This window comes from Hyperolius riggenbachi, chromosome 3, assembly GCF_040937935.1.
Source record: "Hyperolius riggenbachi isolate aHypRig1 chromosome 3, aHypRig1.pri, whole genome shotgun sequence".
NCBI classification, from domain to species: domain Eukaryota; kingdom Metazoa; phylum Chordata; class Amphibia; order Anura; family Hyperoliidae; genus Hyperolius; species Hyperolius riggenbachi.
The window spans coordinates 514,160,964-514,180,797 of record NC_090648.1 but is presented as its reverse complement, the minus strand read 5'-3'; the positions used below and the strand labels follow the sequence as shown (position 1 = coordinate 514,180,797).

General features: G+C 52.9%; 1 protein-coding gene across 4 annotated transcripts in view; it reads left to right on the top strand.

The window, feature by feature from the left end:
- Positions 1–19,834, top strand: part of RNF130 (ring finger protein 130) — a 397,837-nt gene that overhangs the window by 268,452 nt on the left and 109,551 nt on the right. For all 4 annotated transcript variants that reach the window (XM_068278403.1, XM_068278404.1, XM_068278402.1 and 1 more), the window contains exon 5: positions 16,551–16,633. In XM_068278403.1, the coding sequence (XP_068134504.1) occupies positions 16,551–16,633 (83 nt within the window). The remainder of the gene's footprint in view (positions 1–16,550; positions 16,634–19,834) is intronic.

Genomic DNA, 19,834 nt, shown 5'->3' with positions numbered 1-19,834 from the left:
CCGGAGCAGTCACAGTGATTCCCGGAGCAGTCACAGTGATTCCCGGAGCAGTTGCGATTTCACAGCGATTCCCGGAGCAGTTGCGATTTCACAGCGATTCCCGGAGCAGTTGCGATTTCACAGCGATTCCCGGAGCAGTTGTGATTTCACAGCAATTCCCGGAGCAGTTGCGATTTCACAGCGATTCCTGGAGCAGTTGCGATTTCACAGCGATTCCCGGAGCAGTCGCGATTTCACAGCGATTCCCGGAGCAGTTGCGATTTCACAGCGATTCCCGGAGCAGTTGCGATTTCACAGCGATTCCCGGAGCAGTTACGATTTCACAGCGATTCCCGGAGCAGTTGCGATTTCACAGCGATTCCCAGAGCAGTCGCGATTTCACAGTGATTCCAGGAGCAGTCACAGTGATTCCCGGAGCAGTTGCGATTTCACAGCGATTCCCGGAGCAGTTGCGATTTCACAGCGATTCCTGGAGCAGTTGCGATCTCACAGCGATTCCCAGAGCAGTCATGATTTCACAGCGATTCCCGGAGCAGTCGCGATTTCACATCAATTCCCGGAGCAGTCACGATTTCACAGCGATTCCCGGAGCAGTTGCGATTTCACAGCGATTTCTGGAGCGATTGTAGATTGGCTACTGCAGCCACTGATTTCATTGCTCCGGAAATAACTCCCCAAACGCTGCAAGCAGCGATTTCTCCACAATTGCAGAGCTTCTAGTGGGACCACCCACATAGGGATCCACTGGTGTAGCACTTTTCAGATCCCATGGGGGTCCCAGATCTTCAGGTTTCCAAACATCCTTCACTCCAGAGACTTAGGATTTTGGTGAGGCACAGAGCTGATGTTTACTCCATAAAATGTAGCTGAAGCCCAATGGATCTTTTCCAAAAATATGTTGAATAAGAATTTGTTTCTGCTACAGGATACAAACACTGCCCAACGTAACCGTGCTCCCCGGGGCCCCTGCAATGTCTCTGGCAGAGAAGCGGGGGTCATGGTGGGCGCGCTCCTCTGTCAGTGGCTTTAATTGTTCAGTTAGCGTATTCCCAGTGTCCTGAAAACCATGAAATATGAAAAATATAAATGTATGGGTTTCTATGAGTTTGCGTGGCATGCTAATAGATCTGCTGTGTGGGGGAAACGGGGATAAGGATCTCCTTTGAAACTCCTGGCAAGTTTACTACAGTGTGAGGGATGCTTTTACCCAGGAGAAGGGGTAAGGTAATGTTGTACTCAGCTCAGGAAGCTTGGATGATGGGCTGAGAGCTAATTAGCCCCATTCTGCTCTGCCTGTGATAGCTGGAAGCTTTAACCCTTTGCAGGCTGTGTCACTGTATCTGAGGTATGATGAAAAATGGCGAATGCGTCACAGCCCGCCATGACAGAGGAGCCGCCGTGACAGAGGAGCCGCCGTGACAGAGGAGCCGTCGTGACAGAGGAGCCGTCGTGACAGAGGAGCCGCCGTGACAGAGGAGCCGCCGTCACAGGGGAGCCGCCATGACAGGGGAGCCGCCATGACAGGGGAGCCGCCATGACAGGGGAGCCGCCATGACAGAGGAGCCGCCATGACAGAGGAGTCGCCATGACAGAGGAGTCGCCATGACAGAGGAGTCGCCATGACAGAGGAGTCGCCATGACAGAGGAGTCGCCATGACAGAGGAGTCGCCATGACAGAGGAGCCGCCATGACAGAGGAGCCGCCATGACAGAGGAGCCGCCATGACAGAGGAGCCGCCATGACAGAGGAGCCGCCATGACAGAGGAGCCGCCATGACAGAGGAGCCGCCATGACAGAGGAGCCGCCATGACAGAGCAGCCGCCATGATAGAGCAGCCGCCATGACAGAGGAGTCGCTTCTCTGCTGTAGATTTTGCAGGGCCACCGGGGAGTTGGGGGGTTGCTGAGTGGGCCGGCTAGGGGCTCTGGGGAAATTGCCCAGGTTGCCTATATAATAGTGCTGGCCCTGGACACTGCTCTAAGCACAACATGGGGCAGATTTAACCAGTGCAAGGAAAACGGGTACAGAAATAGAGCATGTGACCGGTTGGAGGCTTCTTATTGGTCATTCTGAGCTGCTGCTCTACATTTGCACTGGTCCCGCACCAATCTGCGCTTCCGCCAATTCTGACCTTACGTCTTGATCAATAAGGGCGGCACGGTGGCATAGTGGTTACCGCTCTCGCCTTGCAGCGCTGGGTCCCCAGTTCCAATCCCAGCCAGGTCAACATCTGCAAGGAGTTTGTATGTTCTCCCCGTGTCTGTGTGGGTTTCCTCCGGGAACTCCGGTTTCCTCCCACATTCCCAAAAACATACAGATAAGTTAATTGGCTCCCCCCTAAATTGGCCCTAGACTACGATACATACACTACACGATACATACATAGACATATGACTATGGCAGGGATTAGATTGTGAGACCCTCTGAGGGACAGTCAGTGATAAGACAATGTACAGCGCTGCGGAAGATGTCGGCGCTATATAGATACTAAATAATAATAATAAGGTCCATAGTGAATCATCCTGCTCTGGCAGTTACAGATACAGTACGTTTCTTGGAGTCATCTTTACAGTAAAAGAAAAAAAATGGCCAGGCATGTCTGAGCTGTGGGTACAATCAGTAGTGAGACAGATTCCAGCAGCTAAGTTTTATTTAAACTTTTAACACCCCCCCCCCCCCCCCCCAAAAAAAAAAAATCACAATGCAGCCACACTTCACAGCCCTCAGAAGCATCCTGTTCTTGTCAAGCTTTTATTTTTTTATTTTGGGTATAGGCTAGCACATCTAAATATAGTCAAATTTCGTCTTCACAGCCTCTGTGTGAACGGGAACTTTCATAGTTTGAAGAAGTAGAAGGAACTGCGGTAAATCCTTTTCAAATCTTCGGCTTTTTGTGTATGATCATTACTGATAGTGGGGAATAGGAAAATCCCCCAACATGCAAATCTCCAGAGACACAGGAAGTGCAAGTGGGGCTAGCAAATCAGACATTTGCTATCCTGTCCTAAAGGACTAAAGGACTACTGTAGGGAGTCGGGGGAAAAAGTTGAACTTAAATGGGGCTTCTAATGGTCCCTCGCAGACATCCTGTGCCCGCGCAGCCACTCACCGATGTTCCGCCCCCGCAGACATCCTGTGCCCGCGTAGCCACTCACCGATGCTCCGCCCCCCCGCAGACATCCTTCTTCCGGAATTTGCGACTTTAAAGTCAGAAAAGCACTGCGCCTGCGCTGCCGCGTCCTCACTCCTGCTGACTTCATCGGTGAGTGGCTGCGCAGGCACAGGACGTCTGCGGGGGACCGGAGCATCGGTGAGTGGATGCGCGGGCACAGGACGTCTGCGGGGGACCAGAGCATCGGTGAGTGGCTGTGCGGGCACAGGACGTCTGCGGGGGGGGGGGGGCGGAGCATTGGTGAGTGGCTGCGCGGGCACAGGACGTCTGCGGGGGACCGGAGCATCGGTGAGTGGCTGTGCGGGCACAGGACGTCTGCGGGGGACCGGAGCATCGGTGAGTGGCTGCGTGGGCACAGGACGTCTGCGGGGGACCGGAGCATCGGTGAGTGGCTGCGCAGGCACAGGATGTCTGCGGGGGACCAGAGCATCGGTGAGTGGCTGCGCTGGCACAGGACGTCTGCGGGGGGGGAGCATTGGTGAGTGGCTGTGCGGGCACAGGATGTCTGCGGGGGACTGGAGCATTGGTGAGTGGCTGTGCGGGCACAGGACGTCTGCGGGGGACCGGAGCATCGGTGAGTGGCTGCGCTGGCACAGGACGTCTGCGGGGGGGGGATGTCTGCGGGGGACTGGAGCATTGGTGAGTGGCTGTGCGGGCACAGGACATCTGCGGGGGACCGGAGCATTGGTGAGTGGCTGTGCGGGCACAGGACATCTGCGGGGGGCGGAGCATCGGTGAGTGGCTGCGTGGGCACAGGATGTCTGCGGGGGGCCATTAGAATCTCCAGGTAAGTTCAACTCTTTCTTTCCCCCTACAGAAGTTCTTTAAGTCAGCTGGCGGTTTCGTGATTTCGCCAGGTCTTAGTTCAATGACTCACAGCTAGTGACCCCCAACATCTGGGAATTAAAAGAATTTATTCATTTCTTGTGGCAGCTTTTGAGTTTCTTGTTATTAACATGAACCTGGGTGCACTATAAGGTCTCTAGACTGTCACTACATCTGACATGCAGGCAGCCATCTGCATCTTTAGATACCTTGCAGACTGACCAGGAAGCCCTGATCTTTTCAGTGTGAGCAGGGGGGAAGGGCAGATACAGCACAGGCAGCAGGGTAGATACAGCACAGACAGCAGGGCGGAGGGAAAATACCGCACAGGCAGCAAGGCAGCAGGGGTGGAGAGCAGATACAGCACAGGCAGCAGGGGCGGAGGGCAGATACAGCACAGGCAGCAGGGGCGGAGGGCAGATACAGCACAGGCAGCAGGGGCGGAGGGCAGATACAGCACAGGCAGCAGGTGCGGAGGGCAGATACCGCACAGGTAGCAGGGGTGGAGGGCAGATACAGCACAGGCAGCAGGGGTGGAGCGAAGATACAGCCACAGGCAGCAGGGGCGGAGGGCAGATACAGCACAGGCAGCAGGGGTGGAGGGCAGATACAGCACAGGCAGCAGGGGCGGAGGGCAGATACAGCACAGGCAGCAGGGGCGGAGGACAGATACAGCACAGGCAGCAGGGGTGGAGAGCAGATACCGCACAGGCAGCAGGGACGGAGAGCAGATACCGCAAAGGCAGCAGGGGTGGAGAGCAGATACACCACAGGCAGCAGGGGTGGAGAGCAGATACAGCACAGGCAGCAGGGGCGGAGGGCAGATACAGCACAGGCAGCAGGGGGGCAGGGCAGGTACAGCACAGACAGCAGGGGGGCAGGGCAGATACAGCACAGGCAGCAGGGGCGGAGGGTAGATACAGCACAGGCAGCAGGGGCGGAGGGCAGATACAACACAGGCAGCAGGGGCGGAGGGCAGATACAGCACAGGCAGCAGGGGTGGAGAGCAGATACACCACAGGCAGCAGGGGTGGAGAGCAGATACAGCACAGGCAGCAGGGGCGGAGGGCAGATACAGCACAGGCAGCAGGGGCGGAGAGCAGATACCGCACAGGCAGCAGGGGTGGAGAGCAGATACACCACAGGCAGCAGGGGTGGAGAGCAGATACAGCACAGGCAGCAGGGGCGGAGGGCAGATACCGCACAGGCAGCAGGGGCGGAGAGCAGATACCGCACAGGCAGCAGGGGTGGAGAGCAGATACACCACAGGCAGCAGGGGTGGAGAGCAGATACAGCACAGGCAGCAGGGGCGGAGGGCAGATAAAGCACAGGCAGCAGGGGCGGAGGGCAGATAAAGCACAGGCAGCAGGGGCGGAGGGCAGATAAAGCACAGGCAGCAGGGGCGGAGGGCAGATACAACACAGGCAGCAGGGGCGGAGGGCAGATACAGCACAGGCAGCAGGGGTGGAGGGCAGATACAGCACAGGCAGCAGGGGTGGAGGGCAGATACAGCACAGGCAGCAGGGGTGGAGGGCAGACACAGCACAGGCAGCAGGTGGAGGGCAGACGCAGCACAGGCAGCAGGTTGAGGGCAGACACAGCACAGGCAGCAGGGGTGGAGGGCAGATACAGCACAGGCAACAGGGGGGAGGGCAGATGCAGCACAGGCAGCAGGGGTGGAGAGGAGATACAGCACAGGCAGCAGGGGGTGGAGGGCAGATACAGCACAGGCAACAGGGGGAGGGTAAATACAGCAAAGGCAACAGGGGCGGAGGGCAGATACAGCACAGGCAGCAGGGGCGGAGGGCAGATACAGCACAGGCAGCAGGGGCGGAGGGCAGATACAGCACAGGCAGCAGGGGTGGAGGGCAGATACAGCACAGGCAGCAGGGGTGGAGGGCAGATACAGCACAGGCAGGAGGGGTGGAGGGCAGATACAGCACAGGCAGCAGGGGTGGAGGGCAGATACAGCACAGGCAGCAGGGGTGGAGGGCAGATACAGCACAGGCAGCAGGGGTGGAGGGCAGACGCAGCACAGGCAGCAGGTGGAGGGCAGACACAGCACAGGCAGCAGGGGTGGAGGGCAAATACAGCAAAGGCAGCAGGGGTGGAGAGGAGATACAGCACAGGCAGCAGGGGGTGGAGGGCAGATACAGCACAGGCAGCAGGGGTGGAGGGCAGATACAGCACAGGCAGCAGGGGTGGAGGGCAGATACAGCACAAGCAGCAGGGGTGGAGGGCAGATACAGCACAGGCAGCAGGGGCGGAGGGCAGATACAGCACAGGCAGCAGGGGCGGAGGGCAGATACAGCACAGGCAGCAGAGGCGGAGGGCAGATACAGCACAGGCAGCAGGGGGCGGAGGGCAGATACAGCACAGGCAGCAGGGGCGGAGGGCAGATACAGCACAGGCAGCAGGGGCGGAGGGCAGATACAGCACAGGCAGCAGGGGCGGAGGGCAGATACAGCACAGGCAGCAGGGGCGGAGGGCAGATACAGCGCAGGCAGCAGGGGCGGAGGGCAGACACAGCGCAGGCAGCAGGGGGTTGGAGGGCAGTTACAGCACAGGCTGCAGGGGTGGAGGGCAGATACAGCACAGGCAGCAGGGGTGGAGGGCAGATGCAGCACAGGCAACAGGGGGGAGGGCAAATACAGCAAAGGCAGCAGGGGTGGAGAGGAGATACAGCACAGGCAGCAGGGGGTGGAGGGCAATTACAGCACAGGCAGCAGGGGTGGAGGGCAGATACAGCACAGGCAACAGGGGTGGAGGGCAGATACAACACAGGCAACAGGGGGGAGGGCAAATACAGCAAAGGCAGCAGGGGTGGAGAGGAGATACAGCACAGGCAGCAGGGGGTGGAGGGCAGTTACATCACAGGCAGCAGGGGTGGAGGGCAGATACAGCACAGGCAGCAGGGGTGGAGGGCAGTTGCAGCACAGGCAGCAGGGGTGGAGGGCAGATGCAGCACAGGCAGCAGGGGTGGAGGGCAGATACAGCACAGGCAGCAGGGGCGGAGGGCAGATACAGCACAGGCAGCAGGGGTGGAGGGCAGACACAGCACCGTCAGCAGGTGGAGGGCAGACACAGCACCGTCAGCAGGTGGAGGGCAGACACAGCACAGGCAGCAGGGGTGGAGAGCAGATACAGCACAGGCAACAGGGGGGAGGGCAGATACAGCACAGGCAGCAGGGGCAGAGAGGAGATAAAGCACAGGCAGCAGGGGGGAGGAGGGCAGATACAGCACAGGCAGCAGGTGGAGGGCAGACACAGCACAGGCAGCAGGGGTGGAGAGGAGATACAGCACAGGCAGCAGGGGGTGGAGAGGAGATACAGCAAAGGCAGCAGGTGGTGGAGGGCAGTTACATCACAGGCAGCAGGGGTGGAGGGCAGATACAGCACAGGCAGCAGGGGTGGAGGGCAGTTGCAGCACAGGCAGCAGGGGTGGAGGGCAGATGCAGCACAGGCAGCAGGGGTGGAGGGCAGATACAGCACAGGCAGCAGGGGCGGAGGGCAGATACAGCACAGGCAGCAGGGGTGGAGAGCAGATACAGCACAGGCAACAGGGGGGAGGGCAGATACAGCACAGGCAGCAGGGGCAGAGAGGAGATACAGCACAGGCAGCAGGGGGGAGGAGGGCAGATACAGCACAGGCAGCAGGGGTGGAGAGCAGATACAGCACAGGCAACAGGGGGGAGGGCAGATACAGCACAGGCAGCAGGGGCGGAGGGCAGATACAGCACAGGCAGCAGGGGTGGAGGGCAGACACAGCACCGTCAGCAGGTGGAGGACAGACACAGCACCGTCAACAGGTGGAGGGCAGACACAGCACAGGCAGCAGGGGTGGAGAGCAGATACAGCACAGGCAACAGGGGGGAGGGCAGATACAGCACAGGCAGCAGGGGCAGAGAGGAGATACAGCACAGGCAGCAGGGGGGAGGAGGGCAGATACAGCACAGGCAGCAGGTGGAGGGCAGACACAGCACAGGCAGCAGGGGTGGAGGGCAGATACAGCACAGGCAGCAGGGGCGGAGGGCAGATACAGCACAGGCAGCAGGGGTGGAGGGCAGACACAGCACCGTCAGCAGGTGGAGGACAGACACAGCACCGTCAACAGGTGGAGGGCAGACACAGCACAGGCAGCAGGGGTGGAGAGCAGATACAGCACAGGCAACAGGGGGGAGGGCAGATACAGCACAGGCAGCAGGGGCAGAGAGGAGATACAGCACAGGCAGCAGGGGGGAGGAGGGCAGATACAGCACAGGCAGCAGGTGGAGGGCAGATACAGCACAGGCAGCAGGGGTGGAGGGCAGATACAGCACAGGCAGCAGGGGCAGAGAGGAGATACAGCACAGGCAGCAGGGGGGAGGAGGGCAGATACAGCACAGGCAGCAGGTGGAGGGCAGACACAGCACAGGCAGCAGGGGGTGGAGGGCAGTTACAGCACAGGCAGCAGGTGGAGGGCAGTTACAGCACAGAGAGGAGTGACGACGGCAGCAGTAGACGGGGATGGAGTGATGGTTTCCTCTTCACATGGGCTTAATCAGTAATGGAAAATATGTGAATTATTGATGACAGATCACGTTTGAGGCTTTTTAAGATCTCTCAGCTGAACTGATCTGAGCCTGAAGCTCCCCTCTCTCATTGCTGCCCGGTATATATACAAAACTCTGCTTACCTGAGCATTATTTGTATAACTTGTAGTAAGGTGGCTTCACTTTAAAGGGGAACTGAAGTAAGAGGTATATGGAGGCTGCCATGTTTATTTGCTTTTAATCAATACCAGTTGCCTGGCAGCCCTGCTGGTCTATTTCTCTGCAGTAGTATCTGAATAACACCAGAAACGAGCATGCAGCTAGTCTTGTCAAATCTGACTTTAAAGTCTGGAACACCTGATCTGCTGCATGCTTGTTCAGGGGCTCTGGCTGATAGTATTAGAGGCAGAGGAACAGCAGGGCTGCCAGGCAACTGGTATTGCCTGGAAATAAACATGGCAGCCTCCATATACCTCTCTCTTCAGTTCCCCTTTAAGCTTTGAGTATGGCAGCCTCCATTTCCCTCTCACTTCAATTGTCCTTTAAGAGTAGGAGGTTAGGTACAACTGTTTATCTCATGAGTTTATTCCCACGTCGGGTTGACTTTAAATCCTCACATTTTTTGCCCAGGCTGAGAGAAAAGCTTTCTCCCTGCAGAAGGAACCGTGCATATGTAATACAGAGAGACCGTTCTCCTGGCCGACGCCCACCGTTTATCACTACATCCCCATCAGATGACTCTACATGGAATATCGACTGGCTACTAATTTAGTTCCTGCGGTGGTTTTTCTGATGCCCTTCCCTTTGTACTCCACATTAGTCAATAACACCACCTAATTTCATCCGAGAGCCTTTACTTAACATTCAAAGACAGAGCTGATCGTCTGAAGAGCAATCTCCGCACCCTGCTCACAGCGTTCAGCGCTGCAGCTCCCGGCGTTCCGGCACCATTTCCAGGAACGCTGTGATGGAATGCAGATGCGTCATCGCACAAATCTGCTTCATCGGAGATCTGTATGTGATAAAACTCCTGGATGACGATGAGCAGCGAGCTATGGCATCAGAGCGATGACGAAAGCAGCGGGCTATGGCATCAGAGCAATGACGAGAGCAGCGAGCTATGGCATCAGAGCGATGACGAGAGCAGCGGGCTATGGCATCAGAGCGATGACAAGAGCAGCGGGCTATGGCATCAGAGCGATGATGAGAGCAGCGAGCTATGGCATCAGAGCGATGACAAGAGCAGCGAGCTATGGCATCAGAGCGATGACAAGAGCAGCGGGCTATGGCATCATAGCAATGATGAGAGCAGCGAGCTATGGCATCAGAGCGATGACAAGAGCAGCGAGCTATGGCATCAGAGCGATGACAAGAGCAGCGAGCTATGGCATCAGAGCAATGACGAGAGCAGCGAGCTATGGCATCAGCAATGACGAGAGCTATGGCATCAGAGCAATGACACGAGCAGCAGCCTATGACATCAGAGCAATGACGCGAGCAGCGAGCCATGGCATCAGAGCGATGACGAGAGCAGCGGGCTATGGCATCAGAGCGATGATGAGAGCAGCGAGCTATGGCATCAGAGCAATGACGAGAGCAGCGAGCTATGGCATCAGAGCAATGAGGAGAGCAGCGAGCTATGGCATCAGAGCGATGAGAGCAGCGAGCTATGGCATCAGAGCGATGAGAGCAGCGAGCTATGGCATCAGAGCGATGATGAGAGCAGCGGGCTATGGCATCAGAGCAATGACGCGAGCAGCAGGCTATGACATCAGAGCAATGACGCGAGCAGCGAGCCATGGCATCAGAGCGATGACGAGAGCAGCGGGCTGTGGCATCAGAGCAATGACGCGAGCAGCGAGCCATGGCATCAGAGCGATGACGAGAGCAGCAGGCTATGACATCAGAGCGATGATGAGAGCAGTGAGCTATGACATCAGAGCAATGACGAGAGCAGCGGGCTATGGCATCAGAGCGATGACGAGAGCAGCAGGCTATGACATCAGAGCGATGATGAGAGCAGCGAGCTATGACATCAGAGCAATGAGGAGAGCAGCGGATTATGGCATCAGAGCGATGACGAGAGCAGCAGGCTATGACATCAGAGCGATGACGAAAGCAGCGAGCTATGGCATGAGAGCGATGATGAGAGCAGCAGGCTATGGCATCAGAGCAATGACGCGAGCAGCAGCCTATGACATCAGAGCAATGACGCGAGCAGCGAGCCATGGCATCAGAGCGATGACGAGAGCAGCGGGCTATGACATCAGAGCAATGATGCGAGCATTCAAAGACAGAGCTGATCGTCTGAAGAGCAATCTCCGCACCCTGCTCACAGAGTTCAGCGCTGCAGCTCCCGGCGTTCCAGCACCATTTCCAGGAACGCTGTGATGGAATGCAGATGCGTCATCGCACAAATCTGCTTCATCGGAGATCTGTATGTGATAAAACTCCTGGATGACGATGAGCAGCGAGCTATGGCATCAGAGCGATGACGAGAGCAGCAGGCTATGGCATCAGAGCGATGACGAGAGCAGCGAGCTATGGCATCAGAGCGATGACGAGAGCAGCGGGCTATTGCATCAGAGCGATGACAAGAGCAGCGAGCTATGGCATCAGAGCGATGACGCGAGCAGCAGCCTATGACATCAGAGCAATGACGCGAGCAGCGAGCTATGGCATCAGAGCAATGAGAGCAGAGAGCTATTGCATCAGAGCGATGACGAGAGCAGCGAGCTATGACATCAGAGCGATGACAAGAGCAGCGGGCTATGGCATCAGAGAGATGACGAGAGGAGCGAGCTATGACATCAGAGCGATGACGAGAGCAGCGGGCTATGGCATCAGAGCGATGACGAGAGCATCAGAGCGATGACAAGAGCATCGAGCTATGACATCAGAGCGATGATGAGAGCAGCGAGCTATGGCATCATAGCAATGATGAGCAGCGAGCTATGGCATCAGAGCGATGACAAGAGAAGCGAGCTATGACATCAGAGCGATGACGAGAGCAGCGAGCTTTGGCATCAGCAATGACGAGAGCAGCGGGCTATGGCATCAATGATGATGAGAGCAGCGAGCTATGGCATCAGAGCAATGACACGAGCAGCGGGCTATGGCATCAGAGCGATGAGGAGAGCAGCGGGCTATGGCATCAGAGCGATGAGAGCAGCGAGCTATGGCATCAGAGCAATGCCGCGAGCAGCGGGCTATGGCATCAGAGCGATGAGGAGAGCAGCGGGCTATGGCATCAGAGCAATGAGGAGAGCAGCGGGCTATTTCATCAGAGCGATGACGAGAGCAGCAGGCTATGACATCAGAGCGATGATGAGAGCATCGAGCTATGGCATCAGAGCGATGATGAGAGCAGCGGGCTATGGCATCAGAGCAATGACGCAAGCAGCGAGCTATGGCATCAGAGCAATGACGCGAGCAGCGAGCCATGGCATCAGAGCAATGACTAGAGCAGTAAGCTATGGCATCAGAGCGATGACGAGAGCAGCAGGCTATGACATCAGAGCGATGATGAGGGCAGCGAGCTATGACATCAGAGCAATGACGAGAGCAGCGGACTATGGCATCAGAGCGATGACGAGAGCAGCGGGCTATGGCATCAGAGCGATGACGAAAGCAGCGAGCTATGGCATCAGAGCAATGACGAGAGCAGCGAGCTATGACATCAGAGCGATGACGAAAGCAGCGAGCTATGGCATCAGAGCGATGATGAGAGCAGCGGGCTATGGCATCAGAGCAATGACGCGAGCAGCAGCCTATGACATCAGAGCAATGACGCGAGCAGTGAGCCATGGCATCAGAGCGATGACGAGAGCAGCGAGCTATGGCATCAGAGCAATGACGAGAGCAGCGAGCTATGGCATCAGAGCAATGACGAGAGCAGCGAGCTATGGCATCAGCAATGACGAGAGCTATGGCATCAGAGCAATGACGCGAGCATTCAAAGACAGAGCTGATCGTCTGAAGAGCAATCTCCGCACCCTGCTCACAGTGTTCAGCGCTGCAGCTCCCGGCGTTCCGGCACCATTTCCAGGAACGCTGTGATGGAATGCAGATGCGTCATCGCACAAATCTGCTTCATCTGAGATCTGTATGTGATAAAACTCCTGGATGGCGATGAGCAGCGAGCTATGGCATCAGAGCGATGACGAGAGCAGCGGGCTATGGCATCAGTGCAATGACGAGAGCAGCAAGCTATGGCATCAGTGCAATGACGAGAGCAGCGAGCTATGACATCAGAGCGATGACAAGAGCAGCGGGCTATGGCATCAGAGCGATGACGAGAGCAGCGAGCTATGGCATCAGAGCGATGACGAGAGCAGCGAGCTATGACATCAGAGCGATGACGAGAGCAGCGGGCTATGGCATCAGAGCGATGATGAGAGCAGCGAGCTATGGCATCATAGTAATGATGAGAGCAGCGAGCTATGGCATCAGAGCGATGACGAGAGCAGCGAGCTATGGCATCAGAGCGATGACGAGAGCAGCGAGCTATGACATCAGAGCGATAACAAGAGCATCGAGCTATGACATCAGAGCGATGATGAGAGCAGCGAGCTATGGCATCATAGCAATGAGAGCAGCGAGCTATGGCATCATAGCAATGAGAGCAGCGAGCTATGGCATCAGCAATGACGAGAGCAGCGGGCTATGGCATCAGAGCAATGACGAGAGCAGCGGGCTATGACATCAGAGCGATGACAAGAGCAGCGAGCTATGGCATCAGAGCAATGAGGAGAGCAGCAGGCTATGACATCAGAGCGATGACAAGAGCAGCGAGCTATGGCATCAGAGCAATGAGGAGAGCAGCGAGCTATGGCATCAGAGCAATGAGGAGAGCTGCGGGCTATGACATCAGAGCGATGATGAGAGCAGCAAGCTATGACATCAGAGCGATGACGAGAGCAGCGGGCTATGGCATCAGAGCGATGAGAGCAGCGAGCTATGGCATCAGAGTGATGACGAGAGCAGCGGGCTATGACATCAGAGCGATGAGAGCTATGGCATCAGAGTGATGACGAGAACAGCGAGCTATGGCATCAGAGCAATGACACGAGCAGCAGCCTATGACATCAGAGCAATGACGCGAGCAGCGAGCCATGGCATCAGAGCGATGACGAGAGCAGCGGGCTATGGCATCAGAGCGATGACGAGAGCAGCGGGCTATGGCATCAGAGCGATGACGAGAGCAGCGGGCTATGACATCAGAGCGATGATGAGAGCAGCGAGCTATGGCATCAGAGCGATGACGAGAGCAGCGAGCTATGACATCAGAGCGATGACGAGAGCAGCGGGCTATGGCATCAGAGCGATGACGAGAGCAGCGAGCTACAACATCAGAGCGATGACGAGAGCAGCGGGCTATGACATCAGAGCGATGACGAGAGCAGCGGGCTATGGCATCAGAGCGATGACGAGAGCAGCGAGCTATGACATCAGAGCGATGACGAGAGCAGCGGGCTATGGCATCAGAGCGATGACGAGAGCAGCGAGCTACAACATCAGAGCGATGACGAGAGCAGCGAGCTACAACATCAGAGCGATGACGAGAGCAGCGGGCTATGACATCTTGGGAGCTGCTTCGTAGTACAGCCCACATATGTCAGAATTCTAAAATGTAGCATCACGTTAGAGAACACGACCGAACTGCATGTCTTTCCTTGGTGCAGCCACCTTGTGATGTCTGCCAGTAATTGCATCAATCCTCAGAAGACCTCATACTATAAAACCACACGTTGTATGAAAACAAGCAGTGCCCCAGTCTACGGGGTGAACAGTAAAGCCAGGTTCACAGTGGCCATTGCATTGCGTTCCCTCTGACAGCAGAAACACCATGAATCGGGACAGCGGCGCTGCACGTTATGCTCGCTTTGCGCCAAGGGACAGTGAAGCATATAGTCAATAAAAAGTACACTTCACTTTCACTGTTAATGCATGCGTTTAGCGGTAACTGCAGTGCGTCGGGATGCCACGGCTCGTTATACCGCCACGCTCCCTCCACACTGTGAACGCATAGGTAGTGCATTGCAGTGCGGTAAGCAGCGCTACACCGTAACGCGCCACTTTGAATGCCACGTAAGGCCACCTTACTAAACGGGGTGTTTATTCATACAGAACTGGACACAAGTCCTGAAAGGTGGACAGTTATATATACAATGCAAAACATAAAAAAAAAGTTACGGTACCTAAGGAGAAAATCCTCTGAATCCTCAAGAGCAATCCTGAGTCCTCCTGGAGACCACCACCGCTGCCCGGGACCCTCTTGAAGCTCATGACCACATTCTGATCATCTCTGAGAATCTGCGAGGAAGAAACGGGGTTCTGGAAAACATCAGCGTGGTGGGCGGAAATTCTTGGGGAGCATCTCTAGATAAGGGGGCCCTTGTGGTTTGCACCCTTATTTCTTTATCTTCTTCCTATTTTTTGCTTTTGTTGGGCTATGTTTTTTTGGGTTTTTTTGTGTAGATGTAGTTTGACAACGCATAAAAACCGAAACAAACCAACCATATTGCTGTGCTAAGCTGGTGACAGATTCTCTTTCATACAATTGGATCTGGCATCCTTGACTTTGGTTCTCACAGCGAGGAAGAGACTTGAGAGAAATGGAGAAAACGTTTAACTTTCCAACACAAAAATTCTCATCTAACTTTCGGACCAGTTTAGATAAACTAAACTGAATGTGGCGGGATTGCATTTCCGATGATTCTCTAAGTGGAAATAGGTTAGCGCAGGACTGGGTTTGATCGGATGTCTTCCCACGATGACTTCAATACTCTCTTACTAGCTCTCTAAATATAAAAAATTGAGAATATCATTATCTTCAGCCTCTGCGGAGGTCGCATGAACTTTTTTGTTTCAGAAAGAAAATGAAAAATGATCAGATGAGGACCGTATATTACATCTTATGGGTAGGAGCTCCTAGAGAGAAGAAATCTGGCCACACCCTCTATGATTAGCAGTACGCTAGTCTAGTTTAGGGGATCCAGCAGGAAACCTCATAGGGACCAATTCTGCAATCACAGCACCCTCTACAGCACAAAGTCTTGTGATTGGTTTAATAGTGTGGGCGGAGTTTACTACAACCTATCTGAAACTGAGCAGTGTGAGATGTGGAAATGAACAGAGGCGCCAAAAGGATAAAAATAGCTAAAATTGTTAAAAAAAAAAAAAAAAAAACGGGGGAGGCAGTGGTGGACTTGCCCCCTTTAAGCAGACACAGAAAACCTGTTCATATTATATCAACAAGCAAATGTATTCATATATACACTCCAAAGTGTCATTGCAACGCGTTTTGCAGGGGTTGCCCGACTTCATCAGGCAATAGGGGATGGAGCATAGAGCTGTGGGCCAGAGACAGAAGGCTTCTGAAGCATTATGGGTGCGAGAGGGTGCCCAATCACGCTACTGGAATTTCCCTGTGTAGTTTCCTGCTGGATCCTAAACTAGACTAGCGCCATTCGTAGATCAGGGAAAGGATCAATATGAATCTCAGAGATTGATTACTTCCCTGATCTATCACATTGCAATATTAATCTTATATCCGTCCCAATATTGCCACTGCTGGTCTTGTTGTTCTCTGTAAAGTACAAAGTTATGCAGCTGTCGATCCCAGCATTCCCTGAAGAAAATGTGCATTGAAGCTTCTCCATGTTGATTGCGAACAGGGGCGTAACTATAGGGTAGCAGCACCTGCAATTGCTGACCTTCCCTTCCATCCATACAGGGCCCCATCCTTCAGATCAGGTGTTTGTGGCTGCACTTGTTATGGGTGTGAAGATCACAATGGCTACACTTGTTTTATGGCCCTTGTGAGATGGACCCCAGGCTGTAAAGGGCACCAGGGGGAGGCAAGGGAAGGGGTGTGACCATTGGAGGGAGGCGGGGGGCATCAAAGTTTTGCTGAGAAGCTCCATGAATTGTAATTACACCTCTGATTGTAAAGTTTTAATGTTGTTTCAAAACGTGACCTACACAGATTAAAGCAATCCCCGTTTGTTTGTGTGCAGGAAACAGAGCCGGACTTTGACCACTGTGCTGTGTGCATTGAGAGCTACAAGCAGAATGACATTGTACGGGTGCTGCCATGCAAGTGAGTATCCCTTACAGTGCCTTGTATAACGGATGTGGTGGTTGTTCCTACAATCCATATCAGGCTGGAGACGTTTCTAAGTCGTCAGATCGGAGTAGCATGTAATGAAAAGCAATGTGAATGCCCTGAATGGATACAGACGTATTTAAAGTGGTGTGAAAGCCAGCATTTCTACTTTGCTCTAAAAGATTCATCAAGGCTTGAAAGCTACTATCCCAGAATTTTTTATTTATTTTTGTAGCAGAACATCACAGAAATGGTTAAACAAAAGCACTTTGTCCTGCTATTAAGCTTCAATTCGCATCCAAACTGTAGATAACAATATCTGTTTACATTCCAATGTTGTTACAATGTGTGTAAACACAGTGTAACAAGTGAAGGAGCTCTCTGTGCTTCAGACACACACACAGTTCAGAAAAGCTCATTAGAAGGTGTTAATCTATAATAAAATGCAGTTGGAATAAAATGCAATGGCAGCATCCAGGGTACGATAAACTACACTTTGGAAACTTGTAATTTGTAAACAGACAATATTACTTATACACAAAAGCAAATATGATAACTGTATGAGTAATAACAAGCAAGAAAACACATTTTTATTGAAGGTTATGTCAGAGTTTCAGACCACTTTAAGAGTCCAAAGTTCTTCAGCACCAGGACATGCTACAAGGTCCTGCTTAATTAAAAGGACTACTATCAGGAAAAATTTTAAAATTTTAGAAAATGAGTTCTAGAACATTTTTCCCAGAATAAAATGCAGTTTAAATAACTTTTCTCCTCTGTTCCGGTTGCTGACAGTAAGCAGTAAAAATCTGACTGATCTGACAGGTTTTGGACTAGTCCATCTCCTCATGGGAGATCCTTAGTTATTTATTTATTTACAAAAGCATTTACTGAACTGAAGTTGCTCAGTACAACTACCGAAATAGGATGCAGTGAGTAGAGAAACTGGCTGAGATCTTTGTATAGATCCTTTCCAGGGATTGCTTTTGTAAAGAATAAAGGTAATACTGAGAATCCCCCGTGAGGAGATGGGCTTGTCCAAACCTGTCAGATCTTTACTCCCTTCTGTACGTGACCGTATCATAGGATAAAAGTAATTTATTTATAGTGCATTTTAATCATATGTATTTGCATGTACAGTATTTAAAAATTTTTAATTTTTCACGATAGTAATACTTTTACTCCCTTTAGCAGCCAATGTATTTAGAGGCTTGCAAATGATTTCTTTGTTTGTAACATTTTCTTGTTTATAATTAGTACTGCTGTAGTGTGTATTGATGGCCAGTTGTCACTAGGGGGCAGTGTGAGACAATAAAAGAGGACTATTCCTTTCAGTTTCTATATTTTGTGCTAGCAGAGAGAGATCAAAGCATTCCAGGAATTTACAGCACAGCAAATTATGTCGACTGAGATCAAAAGCAGAGCACTTATCTCACACAAGATAACTACTGAAGTTGCAAATGGTTTAAGGACCCATTCAAACAGTTTGCTGATCAGGGAGGTTATCCCTTCTCAGCTGTTATGTTTAAACTGAACATGCATTTAAAATGGTAGTTGCCATTCATTTGCACGAGGTTGTCAATCACCGATCAGTTGTTAGCATTTGAAAGCCTATGGTAAAGCACTCTCAGCCTGACCCCATAACCTACTGAACTGAATAAGTCAGTGTGTGCATTGCGTCTGGCCATGTTCTCCTCATTTTCACCTCGCCCCCATTTGTGGGGATCGGCCTCCTCCGTTGCAGATCCCAACCTCGCCAGATTGAGAGCATCTTCACCTGAGCGAGCGTACGGCCACCGCTCGCGATCGCACGCACGTGGCCTGGAGTGTTTTGTGCAGGCGCAGAAGACCCCGAGGTCGGCATCTCTAAAGAAGGGGATCCCGGGACACCGGAGCTGCGGCGAGGGACAGGTTGGCTGCCAGGGGCTGGAGGAAGCCCCAGGTAAGTAGATCTCATTTTTATTTCCTCGGACGACAGCCGTAATGCAGGACATTGACACAGCAGTAACACTACAACCTCCTATAGAAGCTATGAGCAGCGCAGGTGACAGAATGTGGCAATTCACCAGTGCCTATTGCAAACCCCTCGATGATCGCTCTCCTCCAGTCACTGAGGATAGTGGTGCCTTTTAACCGCGCTGTAAAATAAATAATAGTTCTACAACCGTCCATGTATCTACAGCTCGAGGATTGGCAAGTTATACAATAAAGTTTAGTTAACCCTTTTCAATTCCCTGAACAGAAAGATCAATGACAGTGGTCATATTACAGTTACTTTTCAACGGGCCTGTGGTGAATGATGAAGGTGTTAAAATAGCATGCTTGTAATTATGAAGTTGTATAAAGTAAATTTGACCCAAGGCCAAGCTTTACCTGAGGTAGCTTTGGAGGTGTGTCCATGCAGCAGCCTCCTTGATTTAAATACAGATTCCTTGGCTAGCAACTTCCTATTCCCATGTGTTGCTCCCTATTTGCAATTTCTGTTTTCCATTTCCAGCCTCCACCTCCATAAGCAGCAGTCCCTCTTCTATGTCCTTTCGCCCCTTTCCCCAGCTTGCGCCCAAGTCCCAGGCCATGGTGGCCTTACCAGAAATCCGTTCCTGAATACCCCGGTGCTTAGCTTAGCCAAGTTTGCCTCTGGTCAGGTATACTTTATATATTTTATAGATGTGAAATAAGGTAACACTTTTATAGTGGCCTCTATTAATATGATGCAGGCAAAGTTACAGAAAGCAATGAATGGTAGCTTTAATATTATGTTCCATGAAAGGTAGATGAAGCAGCGTCATGGCCTTGAGAGAGCGCCTCTTCAATGACAATAGCGTTATCCTTGCGGAGAACGAGTGATGTGTGTTCTGATAAAAGGCTCTGTTAATAGGAGGCTGATACAGAACGCAGACTGACCGTTACCTCGCCGTACCCCGGACCTGACTCCCGGCTTTCAGTATTTATTGGCATGAAATCTCTTTAGCGTAGAATCTGTACTCCCTATTCATAACACACTGAGCCACAGAATCATAATAACAATATTGCACTGAAAACAGATTATCCATTCAACAGAATTCTACTCCGCACAGCTGCAATGTCAATGTAAACGCGAACAAGGAATAATAAAGATGGGCAAAAATCTGCATGGTGCTATTCTAATGAGAAGTAAATAGTCTGCCTGATCTGACCAGATGCTATATATTAAACCAG